This window comes from Nerophis lumbriciformis, linkage group LG16 (assembly GCF_033978685.3).
Source record: "Nerophis lumbriciformis linkage group LG16, RoL_Nlum_v2.1, whole genome shotgun sequence".
NCBI lineage: Eukaryota > Metazoa > Chordata > Actinopteri > Syngnathiformes > Syngnathidae > Nerophis > Nerophis lumbriciformis.
Genome location: NC_084563.2, coordinates 23,517,086 through 23,540,003, shown reverse-complemented (window position 1 = coordinate 23,540,003; position 22,918 = coordinate 23,517,086). Strand labels below are relative to the sequence as shown.

General features: G+C 40.9%; 3 protein-coding genes across 12 annotated transcripts in view; all 3 read right to left on the bottom strand.

Annotated features, from left to right (window-relative positions):
* Positions 1 to 925: 925 nt before the first annotated feature.
* LOC133617100 (uncharacterized) lies at positions 926 to 6,930 on the bottom strand. Its single transcript, XM_061976819.2, has 2 exons — positions 6,705 to 6,930; positions 926 to 2,603 (listed from the first exon to the last, which is right to left on the bottom strand). The coding sequence occupies exon 2, from the start codon at positions 2,551 to 2,553 to the stop codon at positions 1,495 to 1,497; it is 1,059 nt and encodes a 352-aa protein (XP_061832803.1). The 5' UTR covers positions 2,554 to 2,603; positions 6,705 to 6,930; the 3' UTR covers positions 926 to 1,494.
* Positions 6,931 to 7,847: 917 nt separating this feature from the next.
* LOC133617088 (uncharacterized) lies at positions 7,848 to 9,458 on the bottom strand. The gene has a single exon (XM_072914895.1). The coding sequence runs from the start codon at positions 9,296 to 9,298 to the stop codon at positions 8,102 to 8,104; it is 1,197 nt and encodes a 398-aa protein (XP_072770996.1). The 5' UTR covers positions 9,299 to 9,458; the 3' UTR covers positions 7,848 to 8,101.
* Positions 9,459 to 19,459: 10,001 nt separating this feature from the next.
* LOC133617091 (uncharacterized) overlaps positions 19,460 to 22,918 on the bottom strand; it is a 35,546-nt gene continuing 32,087 nt past the window's right edge. For 5 of the 10 annotated variants that reach the window (XM_072914898.1, XM_072914900.1, XM_072914899.1 and 2 more), the window contains 2 exons: positions 22,227 to 22,395; positions 19,460 to 21,738 (listed from right to left, as the gene is read on the bottom strand). In XM_072914898.1, the coding sequence (XP_072770999.1) occupies positions 20,564 to 21,688 (1,125 nt within the window). In that variant the 5' untranslated portion in view covers positions 21,689 to 21,738; positions 22,227 to 22,395 and the 3' untranslated portion in view covers positions 19,460 to 20,563. Of the gene's footprint in view, positions 21,739 to 22,226; positions 22,396 to 22,918 lie in introns of those variants that run through there. The other 5 variants (XM_072914901.1, XM_061976808.2, XM_072914902.1 and 2 more) reach the window with 2 other exon arrangements.

Genomic DNA, 22,918 nt, shown 5'->3' with positions numbered 1-22,918 from the left:
GTGGCCTAGTGGTTAGAGTGTCCGCCCTGAGATCGGTAGGTTGTGAGTTCAAACCCCGGCCGAGTCATACCAAAGACTATAAAAATGGGACCCATTACCTCCCTGCTTGGCACTCAGCATCAAGGGTTGGAATTGGGGGTTAAATCACCAAAAAATGATTCCCGGGCGCGGCCACCGCTGCTGCCCACTGCTCCCCTCACCTCCCAGGGGGTGATCAAGGGTGATGGGTCAAATGCAGAGAATAATCTCGCCACACCTAGTGTGTGTGTGACAATCATTGGTACTTTAACTTTAACTTTAACTTTTAACTTTTTATATGCAGTCGTGGAATTAACACATTATTATGCCTGATTTGGACAACCAAGTATGGTGAAGATAAGGTACTTTTTTAAATGTATTAATAAAATAAGATAAATAAATTAAAAACATTTTCTTGAATAAAAAAGAAAGTAAAACAATATAAAAACAGTTACATAGAAACTAGTAATTAATGAAAATGAGTCAAATTAACTGTTAAAGGTTAGTACTATTAGTGGACCAGCAGCACGCACAATCATGTGTGCTTACGAACTGTATCCCTTGCAGACTGTATTGATATATATTGATATATAATGTAGGAACCACAATATTAATAACAGAAAGAAACAACCCTTTTGTGTGAATGAGTGTGAATGAGTGTAGTAAATGGGTGAGGGAGGTTTTTTTGGGTTGGTGCACTAATTGTAAGTGTATCTTGTGTTTTTTATGTTGATTTAATAAAAAAATAAATAAATAAATTATACCTATAATAAAAAAACGATACCGATAATTTCCGATATTACATTTTAACGCATTTATCGGTATCTCTAATATATATATGTATATATATATATATATATATATATTATAAATAAAATAAATACTTAAATTTCAGTGTTCATTTATTTACACATATACACACACAAAAAAGTCTGATGTACAAAATGTGCAGGCAGCATTCCCCTTCCCCTTCCAGCTGTCCTGGATGAACTGAAATAATTTTTTTCAATCATTTTGGAACTTCAAAGCGTACTTCTTCTTCTTACTCGTCGTCGCCATGTCTCTTCTTCCTTCTTCTGCTTCGTCTCGGTTATGTTTTTGGACATTACTACTTGCCGTAGTTTTGAAGCAATGCATGATTGGAATCCGGATGTTGTGTGTCAGTGTATTAACGTGCCGGCTAGAATAAACACACGCTGGGAAATAGCTACTTTGTGGGTTATAGATAAACCTATGGATAACGGAGACATATATAATAGTCTCCTTTTCAGGTTGTAGAGGACGCTAAAGGCAGTGCCTTTAAGGCACGCACCCAATATTGTTGTCCGGGTGGAAATCGGGAGAAATTCGGGAGAATGGTTGCCCCAGGAGATTTTCGGGAGGGGCCCTGAAATTCGGGAGTCTCCCGGGAAAATCGGGAGGGTTGGCATGTATAAATGCTGATGTTGTTAGAAAGTGAAAGTAAACCCTGCAGCTTCATTGGCCGCCGCTGTTCTCCCCAGCACACTTGTGTTTCTCACACTGGTACTTGTAAGCGAATCTTTCATCGCACACACTGCAACTCACCACCTTCTCACCGGTGTGTGTTCTCGTGTGTTTCACAAGCGTCGATCGGTCGCAAAAGCTTTTGTTGCAGCTCGAACAGGAATAGGGTTTTTCGCCGGTGTGTATTCTCATGTGTCCTTTCAAATGTTGACTCTGCGCAAAACCTTTGCCGCAGATTGAACAGACGAAGGGTTTTTCCCCGGTGTGCGTTCGCATGTGCACTTTGAAATTGTTACTTTCCACAAAACTTTTGCCACAGATGGAGCAGGTGAACGGGGTTTCTTTGGTGTGTGTCCTCATGTGCAGTTTCAAACTTGGACTTTTTATGAAGCTTTTGCCGCAGACTGAGCACGAGAAAGGTTTTTCCCCGGTGTGTATTCTCATGTGTATTTCTAAATAATGTCTCTGTACAAAATCTTTACCACAGATTGAACAAATGAAAGGTTTTTTACCAGTGTGCGTTTGCATGTGTTCTTTCAACCCATTTTTCCGTAGAAAACACTTCCCGCATTCTGAGCAGGAGAAGGGTTTTTCTCCGGTGTGTATTCTCATGTGTACTTTCAGGCGACAATGGTGGTTAAAGGTTTTGTCACAGTGAGAACATTGGAAGCATGTGTTGTCAGTGTGACATGTCTTATCAGCTTTAGAGCCTTCATCATCAGTGTCACTATCTGATAGTGGAGCTAAGAGCTCGTCGGATTGTGATCCTCCACGGATATGTTGAGTTGAGCTGCTGCTCGGAGGCTCCGCCCCTCTCTTCTCAGCACTTTCACCCTTGACATCATCGTCTTCACTCTTCACAATGACACGAATCACTGGGAACTCCTCCAGCCGTTCAAGCCGCTCTCCCTCCTGACTGATGCTGTGTTCCTCCTCCTCCTCTTTAAAGCTGAGGGTCAGTGGGTCCGCCTCTTCATTTTGAAGGCGAGGGGTCTGTGTCAACTCCTCTTCCTCTTTGAAGGGGCAGCGCTGTGGCTCCTCCTGCTCCATCCTAAAGCTCCACTTCTGTTGCTCGTAGAGAAGAGGATCTCCACAGACCTCTGAAGGACACAAGATGACAAACACCCAGCTTTTGTCAATCACATGGGGCATTTGCAAAACCCAAAACCAGTGAAGTTGGCACGTTGTGTAATTCGTAAATAAAAACAGAATACAATGATTTGCAAATCCTTTTCAACCTATATTCAATTGAATAGACTGCAAAGACAAGATATTTAATGTTTGAACTTTTTTTTTGCAAATAATCATTAACTTAGAATTTTATGGCAAAACGTTGGCACAGGGGCATTTTTACCACTGTGTTACATGGCCTTTCCTTTTAACAACACTCAGTAAACGTTTGGGAACTGAGGAGACACATTTTTGAAGCTTTTCAGGTGGAATTATTTCCCATTCTCACTTGATGTACAGCTTAAATTGTTCAACAGTCTCCGTTGTGGTATTTTAGGCTTCACAATGCGCCACACATTTTCAATGGGAGACAGGTCTGGACTACAGGCAGGCCAGTCTAGTACCCGCACTCTTTGACTATAAAGCCACATTGATGTAACACGTGGCTTGGCATTGTCTTGCTGAAATAAGCAGGGGCGTCCATGGTAACGTTGCTTGGAAGGCAACATATGTTGCTCCAAAACCTGTATGTACCTTTCAGCATTAATGGCGCCTTCACAGATGTGTAACTTACCCATGTCTTGGGCACTAATACACCCCCATACCATCACAGATGCTGGCTTTTCAACTTTGCGCCTATAACAATCCGGATGGTTCTTTTCCTCTTTGGTCCGGAGGACACGACGTCCACAGTTTACAAAAACAATTTGAAATGTGAACTCGTCAGACCACAGAACACTTTTCCACTTTGTATCAGTCCATCTTGGATGAGCTCGGGCCCAGCGAAGCCGACGGCGTTTCTGGGTGTTGTTGATAAACGGTTTTCGCCTTGCATAGTAGAGTTTTAACTTGCACTTACAGATGTAGCGACCAACTGTAGTTACTGACAGTGGTTTTTTGAAGTGTTCCTGAACCCATGTGGTGATATCCTTTACACACTGATGTCGCTTTTTGATGCAGTACCGCCGGAGGGATCGAAGGTCTGTAATATCATCGCTTACGTGCAGTGATTTCTCCAGATTCTCTGAACCTTTTGATGATATTACGAACCGTAGATGGTGAAATCCCTAAATTTCTTGCAATAGCTCATTGAAAAATGTTGTTCTTAAACTGTTCGACAATTTGCTCACGCATTTGTTCACAAAGTGGTGACCCTCGCCCCATCCTTGTTTGTGAATGACTAAGCATTTCATGGAAGCTGCTTTTATACCCAATCATGGCACCCACCTGTTCCCAATTAGCCTGTTCACCTGTGAGATGTTCCAAATAAGTGTTTGATCAGCATTCCTCAACGTTCTCAGTCTTTTTTGCTGCTTGTGCCAGCTTTTTTGAAACACGTTGCAGGCATCAAATTCCAAATGAGCTAATATTTGCAAAAAATATAAACGTTTTCCAGTTGGAACATTAAATATGTTGTCTTTGCAGTTTATTCAATTGAATATAAGTTGAAAAGGATTTACAAATCATTGTATCCATCCATCCATCCATTTTCTACCGCTTATTCCCTTTGGGGTCGCGGGGGGCGCTGGAGCCTATATCATTGTATTCTGTTTTTATTTACACAACGTGCCAACTTCACTGGTTTTGGGTTTTGGACTTTAATATTAGCACTACCTTTACAAAATCAGCACTTCCATTGATATTTTTGGTCGTAGTCGTTGTCATTTGAATTTGTGAACAAATGCCTGAGCAAATTGTTTAAAAACAACATTTCTCAACCAGCTATTGCAAGGATATGTTGAGAGTTCACCATCTACGGTCCGTAATATCATCAAAGGGTTCAGAGAATCTGGAATAAATCACTGCACTTAAGCAGCAAGGCTGAAAACCAACATTGAATGCCCGTCACCTTCAATCCCTCAGGCAGTACTGCACAAAACCAGTGTGTAAAGGATATCACCACATGGGCTCAGGAACACTTCAGAAAACCACTGTCAGTAACTACAGTTTGTTGCTTCTGGGCCCGAGCTCATCTAAGATGGACTGATGCAAAGTGGAAAAGTGTTCTGTAGTCTGACGAGTCCACATTTCAAATTGTTTTTGGAAACTGTGGACGTCGGGTCTAAAGGAACAAAGAGGAAAAGAACCATCCAGATTGTTCTAGGCGCAAAGTTGAAAAGCCAGCATCTGTGATGGTATAGGGGTGTATTAGTGCCCAAGACATGGGTAACTTACACATCTGTGAAGGCACCATTAATGCTGAAAGGTACATACAAGAGGAGCCAGATGAGGTGGTTCGGGCATCTGGTCAGGATGCCACCCGAACGCCTCCCTAGGGAGGTGTTTAGGGCACGTCCGACCGGTAGGAGGCCACGGGGAAGACCCAGGACACGTTGGGAAGACTATGTCTCCCGGCTGGCCTGGGAACGCCTTGGGGTCCCACAGGAAGAGCTGGACGAAGTGGCTGGGGAGAGGGAAGTCTGGGCTTCCCTGCTTAGGCTGCTGCCCCCGCGACCCGACCTCGGATAAGCGGAAGAAGATGGATGGATGGATGGTACATACAAGTTTTGGAGCAACAAATGTTGCCATCCATGCAACGTTTTCATGGACGCCCCTGTTTATTTCAGCAAGACAATGCCAAGCCACATGTTACAACAGCATGGCTTCATAGTAAAAGAGTGCGAGTACTAGACTGGCCTGCCTGTAGTCCAGACCTGTCTCGTATCGAAAATGTGTGGCGCATTATGAAGCCTAAAATACCACAACGGAGACCCCCGGACTGTTGAACAACTTAAGCTGTACATCAAGCAAGAATGGGAAAAGATTCCACCTGAAAAGCTTCAAAAATTGGTCTTCTCAGTTCCCAAACATTTACTGAGTGTAATTAAAAGGAAAGGCCATGTAACACAGTGGTACAAATGCCCCTATGACAACTTTTTTTTGCAATGTGTTGCTGCCATTAAATTCTAAGTCAATGATTATTTGCAAAAAAAAAATTAAGTTTCTCAGTTGGAACATTAAATATCTTGTCTTTGCAGTCTATTCAATTGAATATAAGTTGAAAAGGATTTGCAAATCATTGTTTTATGTTTTTATTTACGAATTACACAACGTGCCAACTTCACTGGTTTTGGGGTTTGTATTTAAAGATGCTGTATGTCACGACTAAAGATGGCATTTTTAAAGCAAAAATATATATAAACACCACCAAAGGTGGTTAGCAATGTTGGCAATAATGGTTTAAGCATAATGATGTTTATGTCAAACTTTGTCAAACACTTTCACACGAAATGTGGGCTCTCCTGGCTGTCAATCATGCATCATACACACATTGGGGCTGCACGATTTTGACAAGAAAACCTAATTGCGGTTTTTGTCTCCAAAATTGCAATTGGATTTGAATTTTTACTAATGTATACATAAAAATGCATAAAACTGCGAAAATAATGAGTGATTACTTTTAGACTGTCAATCAACATATCCTGGTCTCTTCCTTCCTTCCTTTGTGTGTACATTAACGTACTTTCCATTGTGTGATTACTCTTACTGTCACTTTATTGTGGATATTAATCAATAAACAACCTCAATTTGTTGTTCCTTTCTAATTCAAAGGGCTGTTTACTTATCTGCCAAACTCACCTAGAAAAACCAAACAAAAAGAGATCAAGTAACAAGAAAAGGACACATTGATACTGATGTCAATTATGCAAATTAGATGACGTATGCTCAATACTGCCCGCTGTCATGAGGGAAACAATGCAGTTCTTCTTATTATATAGTATATAATTAAAAATATGTTTTGTGCAAAAAAAAAGAAGTAATTTTATAACCACAACCAACTACTATCAGTTCTTGACAACGCTCGTCTGAAATGTAACGTGCTGCATAAAGTTAACTTATTCCAAGTGTTCTTTCATGGTAATAATCAAGTAAACTTTTTCTAGAAAGTTCCGCCTCGTACTTTGCTATCGTTATTTCTAACACTACACATATTTATTCCACAGCCAGTTAGTCGCTGATGCACCAACACTAGTCTTATCATTGCTATATTATACTTTTTTTTTTACAAAATCACAACACTTTATACTCACACTTGATCTCTGCTTAGTGATGTGTTGATCACTTTCGTGTCTCTTTGTTAGCAGCTAGCAAGCTAAGCTAGCTAGCAAGCTAAGCCTGAGAAGAGACACTTCAACGTTCACTGAGGCGACTTGAGTTAATCCAGACACGAAGGATTAATTAAATTCAGTTCTTCATACGATGGACGAATGAGTACAAACGTAAAAATGGAGGCATTAATGCAGGCTTAAAGACCACACTGCTATGTTGCGTTTTATGACACCGCGATCGACCGGCGCATGCGCAAGGCAGACGCACCATGCTCTGGACCTTCCAACTGTACTGCCATCTACCGGCGACTTTGGGTTACTGCATCAGAAAAATATTTCAAAACACAAACATTTTTTTTACGACGTTTTAAATAATACATGTCAATAATTTTAGTTAAAGTAACACTATCAACAAAAATAATACGATTTTTTTTTATTGCAAATAACATTTTAAACAAAGGTAAGCCATCAAGTTTCGAGACGCAGTCTTCTGCATGGCAGTCACGAACGAGAGCAGAACCGCCGTGTAACGTCAAGTGTGCCAACTGTCGTAAAGGCACATTGAAGCAGAAGAGTGAGCAGGGCGCCAATAAGTCAGTGTTATTACTTGTTCTCTAGTTCGTAAATATTTATATCGTATAAAATACATACTTGATTGTCTATTTCGGAATTTAAGCCACCCGAACACCTCCCTAGGGAGGTGTTTAGGGCACGTTCAACAGGTAGGAGGCCACGGGGAAGACCCAGGACACGTTGGGAAGACTATGTCTCCCGGCTGGCCTGGGAACGCCTCAGGATCCCCCGGGAGGAACTGGACAAAGTGGCTGGGGAGGGAGAAGTTTGGGCTTCCCTGCTTAGGCTGCTGCCCCCGCGACCCGACCTCGGATAAGCGGGAGAAGATGGATGGATGGAATTTAATCCAAAACTGACTCAATTCCTGTTAACACAAGAATTATTGTCCCTGCACCATTACTCAAACACACACATTACCTCACATCTATCTCTTATTCAATAATTATTCCATTTGAATCATAAAGGTAAGCACATTTTTAGGAGTTATTATGAATGATAAACCAAGCTGGAAACGATATAAATCACTTTAAAAATGCAACATTAAACATAATACATACTCAATAAGTATTTGTTTTTATTTAAAAAACATGAAACAAAGGGACATAAAATAGACAATTGTTTACAAATATATGTACACAATGTTGTATATTAATAATAATACCACTAATCCTAAAAATCTAATCTATAAATGGTAAAAGCATATTAACAAGATTGTGTTACGCGCAATACAATTATGTCACACTTGTTATATGTGTTGATGTTGTTCGAAAGTCAATGTTAACACCGTTTTTTGGAATTCTGCAGCTTCATTTGCTGCTGCTGTTCTCACCAGCACACTTGTGCTTGTCACACTGGTACTTATAAGCGAATCTTTCCTTACACACACTGCAACTCACCATTTTCTCCCCGGTGTGTATTCTCATGTGTCTTTTCAAATCCCCATTTTGTATAAAACATTTATCACAGACTGAACACACAAACCGTTTTTCACCAGTGTGTACTCTTGTGTGCTTAATCAAGCTTCTTTTCTGGGTGAACCTTTTACTACAAATTGAACACACGAATGGTTTGTCTCCAGTGTGTGAGTTCATGTGCCTTTTCAAATCACAATTTTGAGAAAAACATTTACCGCAGACGGAACACGTAAAAGGTTTTTCTCCAGTGTGTGTTCTCATGTGTACTTTCAGATTACGAATTTGCACGAAACCTTTACCGCAGACTGAACATACGAGTGGTTTTTCGCCTGTGTGCATACTGGTGTGTGTTATCAAATAATCCTTCCGAGAGAATCTTTTATTACAAACGGAGCACATGAATGGTTTTTCTCCAGTGTGTATTCTCACGTGTGAGTTCAGATTGCACCGGTAATTAAAGGTTTTATCACAGTGAGGACATTGAAAGCGTGTGTTGTCAGTGTGACATGTCTCATCAGCATCAGAGTCTTCATCATCAGAGTGTGACGTTGTGTCGTCACTATGTGATAGTGGAGCTAAGAGCTTGTCACAGTGGTCTCCATCAGCTTCTGTTGTCATGTGTTGAGTTGAGCTGCTGCTTGGAAAATCCACCTCTCTCCTCTCCTCACTTTCACCTTTGCCCTCATCATCTTCTCTCTTCACAATCACAACAGTCAATGGCACCTTGGTGACGTCGACCTCCTCCAGTCCTTCAAGATAATGTCCCTCCTGACTGATGCCGTGTTCCTCCTCTTCCTCTTTAATGTGGGGCAGGAGATTGTTGCTTATCATCTTCTTTTTTAACATAGGGGGTTGTGGCTCTTCATTTTCCTCTTTAAAATGAAGGGGCTGTGGGTCTTCTTGTTCCTCTTTAATTTGTGAGGGCTGAGGGTCCTCATCTTCCCCTTTAAAGTGGGTTGGCTGTGGCTCCTCTTGCTTCATTCTAGGGGACCATTCCTGCTGCTCGGGAAGATGTTCTTTACAGACGTCTGCAGGACAAAATAGACAAACACACTTTTGAAATGTCCAGTTATTGTCCTGCACCAACATACACTATATTGCCAAAACTATTTGGCCACTGTTGTGTTTGGACCAGATGTTCCTCCAAGGGAATTTAAAGGGGAACATTATCACAATTTCAGAAGGGTTAAAACCATTAAAAATCAGTTCCCAGTGGCTTATTATATTTTTCGAAGTTTTTTTCAAAATTTTACCCATCACACAATATCCCTAAAAAAAGCTTCAAAGTGCCTAATTTTAACCACCCGTCCATTTTCCTGTGACGTCACATAGTGAAGCCAACACAAACAAACATGGCGGAAAGAACAGCAAGCTATAGCGACATTAGCTCGGATTCAGACTCGGATTTCAGCGGCTTAAGCGATTCAACAGATTACGAATGTATTGAAACGGGTGGTTGTAGTGTGGAGGCAGGTAGCGAAAACAAAATTGAAGAAGAAACTGAAGCTATTGAGCCATATCGGTTTGAACCGTATGCAAGCGAAACCGACGAAAACGACACGACAGCCAGCGACACGGGAGAAAGCGAGGACGAATTCGGCGATCGCCTTCTAACCAACGATTGGTATGTGTTTGTTTGGCATTAAAGGAAACTAACAACTATGAACTAGGTTTACAGCATATGAAATACATTTGGCAACAACATGCACTTTGAGAGTGCAGACAGCCCAATTTTCATCAATTAATATATTCTGGAGACATACCCTCATCCGCGCTCTTTTCCTGAAAGCTGATCTGTCCAGTTTTGGAGTTGATGTCAGCAGGCCAGGGAAGCTAGGGTCGATAGGGGGTTTAGCTCGCTCGTCTGCGGGAACAAACTGCCGCCATTGCTTGCCGTGCTACCGAGGTCCTTTGTCCCTGAATTGCTCACACACTCCGGCAGATTCAATGGGGGTCTGGCGGCAGATGTCTTTGACTTTATCGTTGGAAATGCATCTGCTTTGAGTGTCGCAGGATATCCACACATTCTTGCCATCTCTGTCGTAGCATAGCTTTCGTCGGTAAAGTGTGCGGAACAAACGTCCAATTTCTTGCCACTTTCGCATCTTTGGGCCACTGGTGCAACTTGAATCCGTCCCTGTTCGTGTTGTTACACCCTCCGACAACACACCGACGAGGCATGATGTCTCCAAGGTACGGAAAACAGTCGAAAAAACGGAAAATAACAGAGCTGATTTGACTCGGTGTTTGAGAAAATGGCGGATTGCTTCCCGATGTGACGCCACGTTGTGACGTCATCGCTCCGAGAGCGAATATTAGAAAGGCGTTTAATTCGCCAAAATTCACCCATTTAGAGTTCGGAAATCGGTTAAAAAAATATATGGTCTTTTTTCTGCAACATCAAGGTATATATTGACGCTTACATAGGTCTGGTGATAATGTTCCCCTTTAAGTTACTGGTCAATCCCAAGTTCTTTGTAATGACATATATGCTGAGTATAAGTGAAGACCCCAACAGAATTGGTATTTTGCAATTTATTTCCAAAGCTTTGGAGAGACCAACCTAAAAACAACACATTCAATCGCGTCGCCAAGTTGATCTAACACAATTACGGAAGCGCTCTCTTCTTCAATATGCCAATAGCCCCCACCCTTCAGAGTGAATACACAAGTCCATTGTTCTACTCAGAATGAGACAGGATGAGCTAAGAAAAGGAGTACTTCTACTCCCCACATTCCCAAGCTCGAGGTGACTCACAGTGCACTATCGGACATGAGATGGAGAGAAAAAAATAGAAAGAGCACAGAGATAAAATACTAGTTATTTCAAATATGACTATAGAAAGAAATAACTCATAAATACGGATATGTATACAGTATATATATATATATATATATATATCCGTCACCACCCATCCAAATGATCAGAATCAGGTGTCCTAATCACTTGGCCCGGCCACAGGTGTATAAAATCAAGCACTTAGGCATGGAGGCTGTCTCTACAAACATTTGTGAAAGAATGGGTCGCTTTCAGGAGCTCAGTGATTTCCAGCGTGAAACTGTCATAGGATGCCACCTGTGCAACAAATCCAGTCGGGAAATGTCCTCGCTCCTAAATATTCCAAAGTCAACTATTGGCTTTATTATAAGAATATGGAAGAGTTTGGGAACAACAGCAACTCAGCCACCAAGTGGTAGGCCACGTAAACTGACAGAATGGGGGTCAGCGGATACTGAAGCGCATAGGGCAAAGACTTTCTGCACAGTCAGTTGCTACAGAGCTCCAAATTTCATGTGACCTTTAAATTAGCCCATGTACAGTACGCAGAGAGCTTCATGGAATGGGTTTCCATGGCCGAGCAGCTGGATCTAAGCCATACATCACTAAGTCCAATGCAAAGTGTTGGATGCAGTGGTGTAAAGCACGTCACCACTGGACTCTAGAGCAGTGGAGACGTGTTCTCTGGAGTGATGAATCACGCTTTTCCATCTGGCAATCTGATGGAGCGAGTCTGGGTTTGGAGGTTGCCAGGAGAACGCTACATTTCGGACTGCATTGTGCCAAGTGTGACATTTGGTGGAGGAAAAATTATGGTGTGGGGTTGGTTTTCAGGGGTTGGGCTTGGCCCCTTAGTTCCAGTGAAAGGAACTTTGAATGCTTCAGTATACCAAAACATTTTGGACAATTCCATGCTCCCAACCTTGTGAGAACAGTTTGGAGCGGGCCCCTTCCTCTTCCAACATGACTGTGCACCAGTGCACAAAGCAAGGTCCATAAAAACATGGATGACAGAGTCTGGTGTGGATGAACTTGACTGGCGAAGCAACTGCTAGCATCTACTGCTAACTGTGTTTATATCCATACTCAGTGCCGAGTGTCAACACCACCTCCACTGCAACAAATAAAATATATTTCCTACAAATACTATTATCACTGCCACGTGAGTGCTGCAGTAAAAGCAGACCGAAGAAGCATTCTCACTAAAACTCAAATAAATGCCCTGTCAGATATCAAAACATATTTGGGGAGAATTATTGACAATGACAAAACCGTATTTTCCGGACTATAAGGCGCACTTAAAATCCCCTTTTCCCCTCAAAACTCGACAGTGCGCCTTATAACCCGGTGCGCCTAATGTACGGAATAATTCTGGTTTTGCTTACCGACCACGAAGCAATTTTATTTGGTACACGGTCTAATGATAAGTGTGACCAGTAGATGGCAGTCAAACATAAGAGATACGTGTAGGCTGCACTATGATGACAATATGACTCAAGTAAACAACATCAACATTTTATATGTTCCATTGAAAATACAGAACATTACACACGGCGCTCAAAAATCTATCAAAATGTTTTAGTACGAATTTGGTAAGCTATGAAGCCGCACCACTTGATGGATTGTCGACGCATCAAATATACAAGTATTATTATGGTGTGTGTATAAGGTAAGACATTATCTTATATTCTCTTATATCATCTACTCTAACCACAGCCTAGTGGTTAGAGTGTCCGTCCTGAGATGGGTAGGTTGTGAGTTCAAACCTCGGCCGAGTCATACCAAAGACTATAAAAATGGGACCCATTACCTCCCTGCTTGGCACTCAGCATCAAGGGTTGGAATTGGGGGTTAAATCACTAAAAATTATTCCCGGGCACGGCCACCGCTGCTGCCCACTGCTCCCCTCACCTCCCAGGGGGTGAACAACGGGATGGGTCAAATGCAGAGGAAAAATTTCACCACACCGAGTGTGTGTGTGACAATCATTGGTACTTTAACTTAACTTTAACGTTTTGTTTCGCAATATTATGCAAAAGCAACTTTTCTTACCTTGTGATCTGTATTTGGGATCTGCATGAATCCTGAAAAATTTGTAGTCTGTGCCGACACCGTAGTCGATAAGCTTCTTCTTTTTCTCTATCTTCTTGTTATGGGACATTCATCCTCCGTTGTTGCCATTTCTAATATAAAGTAGTGTAAAGTTCTTACTTATATCTGTCTCACACAGGGGGGGAGGTACACCTGGCGGCACAACCAGGTCCTCAAGAGCTTGGCATCAGCCCTGGAGAGCATGCGTAGTGCCGTCAACTCCTTCCCACCAAGAGTATCCAATTCCTTGAAGACAACAATGTTTGCCCGAGAGGGCGGGAAAACATCCAAACAGATTTCCACCAAACCAGAAGCAGGACACCTGTACATGGCCCGCGACTGGAAGATGCTGGCAGACATAGGCAAACAGCTAGTTTTCCCACCTGAGATTGCCTCTACCAACCTCAGGCCAGTCTTGGTGCTCTGGTCCCCTTCGGTGAAGACTGCTTATGAGGTGTGTGTGTGTGTGTGTGGGGGGGAGGAGTTTTGGTGGTAGCGGGGGTGTATTTTGTAGCGTCCGGGAAGAGTTAGTGCTGCAAAAGATTCTGGGTATTTGTTCTGTTGTGTTAATGTTGTGTTACGGTGCGGATGTTCTCCTGAAATGTGTTTGTCATTCTTGTTTGGTGTAGATTCACAGTGTGGCGTATATTTCTAACAGTGTTAAATTTTTTATACTGGCACCCTCAGTGTAACTTGTATCGCTGTTGATGAAGTATGCGTTGCATTCGCTCGTGTGTGCGTACAGGAGCCGCACATATCTTGTGACTGGGTCTGAACGATGTTAGAATGGATGAAAAGCGGACGTGACGATAGCTCGTAGAGTACGTTAAAGGTTAATTTGTTCAACCTTGGCCCGCGGCTTTGTTCAGTTTTAAATTTTGGCCCACTCTGTATTTGAGTTTGACACCCCTTGTTTACATCATAGAGCTCCCAGTCCCATGGGAGAACTCTGTGGAGGAGGCCTACGAACGTAAGAAGCTGCGCTACTCAGAGCTCGCAGAAGAAGCGAGGCAGCGTGGCTGGAACACCAAAGTCTATCCATATGAAGTGGGATGCAGAGGATTTGTGGCGTCGTCTACCGTCAGACTGCTGAGGGAACTCGGCAGCCACGGTCAGGCTCTGCGGAGGACCATCAGAGCAGTCTCAGAGGCAGCGGAAAGAAGCAGCCAGTGGATTTGGCTCAAGCGGAACGACCCCGGTTGGGCCCCGAAAACAGCAGTGTAACAGGGTGAATTTCGGGAACAGTTGAGCACCGGACAGAGGCTGAGGACTGATCATCCTTCGGCGGGCCACCCTTGTGGACGGTGTACAGTGTTTGAAGGCCGAAACACCCAATGATGCAAGGGCACACTACTGAAGATGTGTCGCTTGTCCAATTGCAACGAAATGTCATTCTTATCTGTACTGTAAAGTTCAAATTTGAATAAGTCTAGTCCTGGAATTCAACCCTGACCAAGTCTCATATCCCACACAATTCATAAGAACACCCCCTCGTTGTCTGTCTACCACTCCCAAAAAACAAGGACATCTCGAGTGAGTACTCACCACATTTGGCACACGGGACTGTTCAACATCTCGTCCTGTGTTTTTTGATTCAGTAGACTCGCCATGAAAGCGCTAAAACATACCGGTGTAATGAGTTTACATTATTCACCCAAGGAACTTTAGTTATTAGAGAGTTCCGGTCAGACGTTTTTTTCACGGCCTTGTTGTTTCCGGATGAGGAGATGCTGCTCCGTTATTGATTGAAGTAAAGTCTGAATGTCATTAAAACAGTTAGCGCCATCTTTTGACACTTCTTCCACTCCCGTCCTTGCACGCTACACCGCTACAACAAAGATGACGGGAAGAAGACGCTGTCGAAGGCGAGCCACGTAAATAAGACCGCCCACAAAACGGCGCATCGTGAAGCGACTTTCAGAAAGCGGCTTGAAGATGATCTGTAAAACATCATCTATGCAACATTTTGACCAAAGAACCACCATTACATGTTATGTTTACATTTAGAAAAAATATATATTAATGCGCCTTGTAATCCGTTGCGCCTTATATATGAAAAAAGATTGAAAATAGACCATTGATCGGCAAATGCGCCTTATAATCCGGTGCGCCCTATTGTCCGGAAAATACGGTATATCTCCTTCTTTAGTCACAACTGAGGTCTGTGAATGAACATCTGTTTTTCGAACATTGAATTAGATGACATCTGGATGTTCTGCTTACTTGGACTGTGCTGAAGCCGTAAGGACTCAGGTGGTTTGTCTTCACGGTCTTCAGTCTTCACAGACACAACAGTCAGTGGAAACATGGTGAGATCAGCCTCCTCCTGAGTGACCCACAGTTCCTCCTTTTCCTCTTTTATACGAGGAGGCTGCTGGACATCTGTTGGGTAAATAAAGAAATAATTAAGAAATAACATGAATAGACAATAGAAGGAGTTTTTGACCAACACTGTTGACACAATGAAATACTGCACCGCACTCAGTTTGTGAAACTCTGTTCATCCAAATCCCCTCCGTCTCCCGTTTTCTCTGGTGTGCCCCAGGGCTCTGTTCTTGATCCCCTGCTTTTTATCATCTACATTCTTCCCCTTGGCAATATTTTCCATAGATTTAAAATACATTTTCACTGTTATACGGATGACACCCAGCTCTATCTCTCTACCAAACCCACTGCTTCTCTTCCTCCTTCCTCCCTTACAGGCTGCCTCAGTGATCCCAAACAGCAGTTCTCATCCAATTTCCTCCAACTCAACAGTAATAAAGCCGAAATCTTACTTGTAGGTAGCGCCGGGCGATATGGATGAAAACATTTATATCTCGATATATTTTTACTTAAACTCGATATCGGATATATGTCTCGGTATATTTTCCGGTGAAAGTATACATATAAAGATATTATATTTTGAGCGAGATTCACTGAAATTGAAGCGAATGACAACTGTACTGTAAACACTTTTAATAACTCAGTTAGTCAAGATGGGTATTAACAGCACAGAAAATATTCTTTCTACGTAAAATAAATAACATAGCTGTGCAAATAATACAAATGTATCAAACTAAGATAAAAAAATACATTTGCAGGCAGACACTTTTAAATTCCCAGTCGACGATGTAATGGACTGTCACACACGTACGGTTCTGGTCAGCGCCAAGTAGGTGACTTGACTGACAGTTTTAATAAAGCTTTAAGAGACCAGCCCCTATAGACAATATATATGTTTAAGAATAGTGTTAATAATGAAATATCTCGGAGGAGTCTAACGGGCTCCTTTGATTTGATGAGAAACCCTGATGGTGTTTACTTTGATGCAATTGGACAACCAAGGGGGGTCCCCTCACAACACAAATTGTGGTGTGAATCCTGTGCAGGTTTTGAGAACCTTCCTATCATTGGTGCTATTTTCCCTGTGACTGCTACTAAAAATGTAGAACGCAATAACTATGTTTTTATAATCTGTTGAGACTGACCTAATTAAGTCTGCCCTGGTCTCCGTTGGAGTTTTCTTGGCCATCATAGCCTCATGCGGTTGCTTTATCGCCCCTTGTGCTAGGTCTCTATGCACCCGCATCATTGTTAGAGCTGTAGAAGGTCAACCCCACCCTGTTTCTGGGTTTGCTATGTCTCTAAAGGGGGTCAAGCAAAGTGGTGACTTTCGAGAATTGCTAGTTTCCTTCCCTGACCATGACGACATTGGCGCGGACTCCCTCCATCTATCTTCCATGTAACTATGCTGTTATTTTATTGCTAGCTTGCTCAAAGAAAAAAAACAGCACCTACTTTAATGTGGGGCGTGCTTTAAAAGTGTTGTAATTGTGATAGAGATCTTTTGTGGAAGATCTAAAGGGGGATTGACGAAGATATATATTTACATACATCCAAATTTAAGAGTTATTTATTTCTATAGTCAGGTTTGAAATAACTAGTGTTTTCTCTTTGTGCTGTTTCTATTTTTTCTCCATCTCATGACCGAGGGCACACTGTGGACTACCTTGAGCTTGGAATGCAGGGAGTAGCAATACTCCTTTCTCTTACCTTATCCTGTCCTGTCTCTTCTCAGAGTAGAACAATTGACTTGTGTATTACTTCTGGAGGGTGGGGGCGAGGGACATATTGAAGAACACAGCACTTCCGTAAGGGTTTTAGACCAACTTGGCTGCGCAATTGAATGTGTTGTCATAGGCTGGTCTCTTCAAAGCTTTGAAAATAAATTACAAAATACCTATTCTGTTCTGGTGATAATTTAAACTCAGTTTATGTGTCATCAAAAGAACTTGGGATTGACCAGTAACTTAAATTCCCTTGGAGGAACATCTGGTCCAAACGCAACACTTGACTGACAGTTTTAATAAAGCTTTAGGAGACCAGCCCCTATAGACAATATATATGTTTAAGAATAGTGTTAATAATGAAATATACAATTAGTAAACATGGGAGAAAATGGATGGATGGACGTGAGAGTAAGCAGTAAACAAACCTGCTCTGTGTAACACAACTTGATGTTTCTTGAAAACAGCGTCCAGCAGTTGATGTCGTCGCTCGTTCTCTTTTGTTGAAGAAATGTCCTCTTCGGACGTTCTTTCGCACAGTTTGACACAATCGCAACACTTCACACTCATACTTGATCTCTGCTTAGAGACGTGTTAGCAGCTAACATGCTAAGCTAATTAAGTAACAAGCTAAACTCGCACGAAAAGCGTCAAAGTGCACTTTGACCAATACATCGGACACAAACAAATATTAACGACGTTTTCTCTATCAAACAACATTTTTGTGTACACGTACGCACTGATTAAGAACAGAAAACTATTATAGACACACTAACGTCTTCTTCATCGAAACGCCATCTTGTTTTTTCCGCTTACACGATTGGTCCACGCATGCGTGAAGTTACGTCACTTTGATCCAACTTGTTTTACGGCAGTTGTTATCGTGCCCGCCCTCACAGTTACTATGGTTTTCTTTTTTGTAATATTTATTTGAATAACAATGTCATATAAAAGATTGCTACAAAATAAAACGAACGTTCCTAAAAATACAGTATTTTGAAACCAAAAAGAGCAAATAAATGGCAAACAAATGTTTTTTAATACTTTAGTTCACAATACTGATCATTTGAAAGTCTACCTTTTGTTAGGCCGCAGATGTACATTAAGTGTTTCGTTTAAAAAAAAAACATTAAAAAAAATAAATACGTGATGGCTCTGCGCGATGGGAGTCAGTAGCGCCCCCGTGCGTCAATTATTGCAATGACAGACGAGTGGAAGTTTATATTGTTGTTCCTTTATACCCCCAAATCAGCTATTATAATACAAAAAATGAAGTAACACATTCAAATATCACAGAATATGACGTGGCAGAGGCTGCGTCGTAAAAAAAATTCAAGTCAGAAAGTGACGTAGCCTTTGCGCATGCGTGGACTGCTCGTTTCTTTTCAAAACCCCCTTTTTTTTAGAAACAGTATGATACAGACATGTAACAAATTAAAAATGACGACATTTAAGTATGTTATACATTAACAGGAAATTGTAACACACAAAGGAGAAACAAACAAAACAAAAAACTGAACATAACACGTGCGAGGGATAACACTAGAATACAATTAAAACAAATAAAAGTATCAGGCTATAGATTTAAATTTTCTTTGATGGTGTTTGGCCATGATAAAAAAATTTTTTATAAAATTAAAAGGCCATGATAAAAAAGTAATTATAAAAATATAATTATTTTTTTTATCATGGCCTTTTCCCTTTTCATTATTAGTGAGTTGTGCACATTGTTAAATTCAGAATTAAAAAAAAAAAAAAAAAAACCATTTGGTTTGCATGCTAATATTCTGGATTCATGAATATGACATTTACCTAAAAAGACGTAACCGTTCATTTGGATTTTCCAACTCTTGATTAAGTTTACAATGTAAAAAAAAATCCATGTTTATTTAATAACTCAAAATTGTATGGTAAGTACTAAACAATTACTAGTCCAACACAACCGGGAGAAGAGACAATCAAAAAGCAAATGATTATTCTTTACCAATATCCAAAAATTCCTAACCTCGCCACATGGTGTCAGTAAGAGTCCACATCAAATGCGCAGAACACCCAAACATAAATCAGAATCAGCTTTATTTGCCAAGCATGTTATTAACACACAAGGAATTTGACTAACTTGATCTACTGACTGGCTCATTAACATGAACGATGCACAACTAATGTTGCTCTTCTCTCTGCTCTGACTGCAGCTGGGACTTCTGTACTGTCAACTGCAGTGTGATACGTTCTTTCATGTCTCCAAAACATCCCCCAAAAGTTGCTACATTTGTCGCAAGACTTGAAATGTTGGTATCGAGTGAACTTATATATAAAATTATGTATATAACTTTCAGTTTTTCATCTTTATTACTGCTTGATTTAGCTCTGATCTTAATTTACAAAGAGATAACTTTGCCATAAAAAGATGGCTGGACATCAATATGTCACTAAACTTCAATAAAACTAAATATATCAGGATTTATTAAAGCTGAAAAACTGAGTTGGGAACTGCATCAAGATCATACAACATATCAAAAATGACTGCAATATTAAATACAACAAAATACATACTCAAGAAATATTGACTACATTTATTGTACCCAACTTTTGTTGAAGCATACATTACGTATTGTGCAAAGGACTGGGGACATACATATAAAACAATCACAAAACAATATTCATATCATAAAGGAGAGTAATCAAAGATATTTACTAGAATGGATTATCGAGACCCAACAAATGATTAAGATAAGCGCACATTTTAAATGTAAACGATTAAATGATGTATTAAGTAAATAAGATGCTTCCAGATCTGGTCCAGAAAACGTTTCAGATGTGGACCAGTAAATATTAACTAGGAGATTTATGTGTACTCTAAAGCAAAGGTATGAACAAATGTACAATATGTATCATATAAATGAGTTCATATATGAAATCCTTTACAATTAGAAATTAAAATATCCATCCATGCATCTATTTTCTACCGCTTGCCCCTTTCGGGGTTGTGGTGGAAATGAAAATATGTGACATTTCATTATTTCAAAAGCTCAAACTGTGGTACATGTACCACTTGGTGGTACACCTAATAATCACGTCTTTTTTCCCCCCTATATTCGAACAGTTACTGTTCAAACTGTGTAATGTTACAGTGGCCAAAAATTTTAAATATAATTGTTAAATAAAACGTCTGCTTGTATGTAAGGAATACTTAGGCCTACTATGCTGCTTTAATTTAATGTTGGTCATTATGGTGGTACTTGGAGAGCCAAGTGTTTTCTGAGGTGGTACTTGGTGAATTTTTTTTGGAAAAACCTCTGATCTAATCTATAAGAGGTAAAAAGCATATAAACTAGATTGTGTTACACAAACTATGATGTCTTACATGTTATATGTGCTGATGTTGGAGAGTCAGCGTTAACAAAAAGTTGACACTTTATTGAAAATCCTGCAGCTTCATTGGCTGCTGCTGTTCTCACCAGCACACTTGTGTTTCCTACACTGGTACTTATAAGCGAAACTTTCATTACACACACTGCAACTAAACACTTTCTCACCGGTGTGTATTCTCATGTGTTTTACAAGAGTTGATCGGTCAGCAAAGCTTTTGTTGCAGATTGAACAGGAATCCGTTTTTTCACAATTGTGTTTTCTCATGTGCACTGTCAAATGGTGTCTTTGTATTAAGCCTTGACCGCAGATTTGACAGGTAAAAGGTTTTTCTCCAGTGTGTATTCTCATGTGTACTTTCAATATTTGACTTTGAGAAAAAGCTTTACCGCAGATTGCACAGTTAAAAGGTTTTTCTCCAGTGTGTATTCTCATGTGTACTTTCAAACTGGGACTTTTTATAAAGCTTTTACCACAGATTGAACAAGAGAAAGGTTTTTCTCCGGTGTGTTTTCTCATGTGTAATTTTAAATAATGTCTTTGTACAAAACATTTACCACAGATTGAACAAGTAAAAGGTTTTTCTCCAGTGTGTGTTCGCATGTGCACTTTCAATTGTTGTCTTTGTACGAAACCTTTACCGCAGATTGAACAGGTAAACGGTTTTTCTCCAGTGTGTATTCTCATGTGTATTTTCAAGGTTTGACTTTGTGAAAAAGCTTTACCGCAAATTAAACAGTTAAAAGGTTTTTCTCCAGTGTGTATTCTCATGTGTACTTTTAGATGAGAATGCCGATTAAAAGTTTTGCCACAGTGAGAACATTTTAAGTGTGTGTTGTCAGTGTGGCATGTCTTATCAGCATCAGAGTCTTCATCATCAATGTCGTCACTATCTGATAGTGGAGCGAAGATCTTGTCGACTTGTGATCCTCCACAGTGGTCTCCATCAGCTTCTGTTGTCATGTGTTGAGTTGAGCTGCTGTTTGGAGGCTCCACCTCTCTCTTCTCCTCACTTTCACCTTTAATCTTATTCAATTCAATCTTACCAATCACTGGGACCTCCTCCAACACTTCAAGCCTCTCTCCCTTCCTCCTGATGCGGTGTTCCGCCTCTTCATCTTTTATGTGAGGGGGTTGTGGCGCCTCCTCTTCCTCTTTAATGTAGGGGGTTTGTGGCTCCTCCTGCTCCATTCTAAAGCTCCACTCGTGCCGCTCAGGGAGAGGATGTTCTTCACAGACGCCTGCAGGACACAAAAAGACAAACACATGCTTTAGAAACGTTCAGATTTGCTCAGCCACATGAGGCATTCAGTACATTTACATACATGTACCAAAGAAAACCAAGTTATTGTATGAACTGGCCTAAAATCTCAGTGGGGGACAAACACTGCGCTCTTTACAACATTATTTACAGGAAAAGAACAGACTGTACAGCGAATTAGTTTATGCCATTATTTATGCAAATTAGTTCATGCCTTTATTTTAAATACAAATATTTTTAAGACCTTTCAAGGACAAATGTATAACTTTTTATGACATTTTGATAGGAATTAATACATTCTGAGGCCTGAAATTCCAATGATTAGATTTAAGACTTTAAGTCTATGAGCATGAACTGATGAAGCCTACTTGGATGAGAGGCCAAATGTCTTCTAAGACAAACTGAACAGTCCAGTTGTGATCGATTGAAGGCCCTGAGAATAAAATAATATCTGGATATTCTGCTTACTTGGACTTTGATGAAGCTGTGAGGACTCAGGTTTGTCTTTATGGTCTTCAACCTTGACAGAGACAACGGTCAGTGGAAACTTAGTGAGATCACTCCCCTCCTGCCCGAGAAGACACTCTCTCCTCAGTGATCCACAGTTCCTCCTCTTCCTCTATAAACTGATGGTACTCTGGAAAGTGGTACAGTGAGTAAAAAAAACAGGTGTGGAAATTTGACGGGGGCAATTTGTAAAGCCTTTATAAGTACAAGCCAGCATTGATCGAGGCATTCTTAACTTTACACTAACTGGTGTAAAGTGAGTACCGTATTTTTCAGAGTATAAGTCGCTCCGGAGTATAAGTCACACCTGCCGAAAATGCATAATAAAGAAGGAAAAAAACATATATAAGTTGCACTGGAGCCCGGCCAAACTATGAAAAAAACTGTGACTTATAGTCCGAAAAATATGGTAACCATTTTTTCCTGTGTACATGTCGGCCTATTACACCTAAACCTTATCTCCAACCTTAATCATAACCTAGTAATGGCACTAGTCCTAACCATAACTCAGTGGCCTAGTGGTTAGAGTGTCCGCCCTGAGATGGGTAGGTTGTGAGTTCAAACACCGGCCGAGTCATACCAAAGACTATAAAAATGGGACCCATTACCTCCCTGCTTGGCACTCAGCATCAAGGGTTGGAATTGGGGGTTAA

Excerpts from the sequence above, each read along its gene's own strand:
- LOC133617100 (XM_061976819.2), bottom strand. The coding sequence starts at position 2,553 with ATGGAGCAGGAGGAGCCACAGCGCTGCCCCTTCAAAGAGGAAGAGGAG.
- LOC133617088 (XM_072914895.1), bottom strand. The coding sequence starts at position 9,298 with ATGTTGGTGCAGGACAATAACTGGACATTTCAAAAGTGTGTTTGTCTA.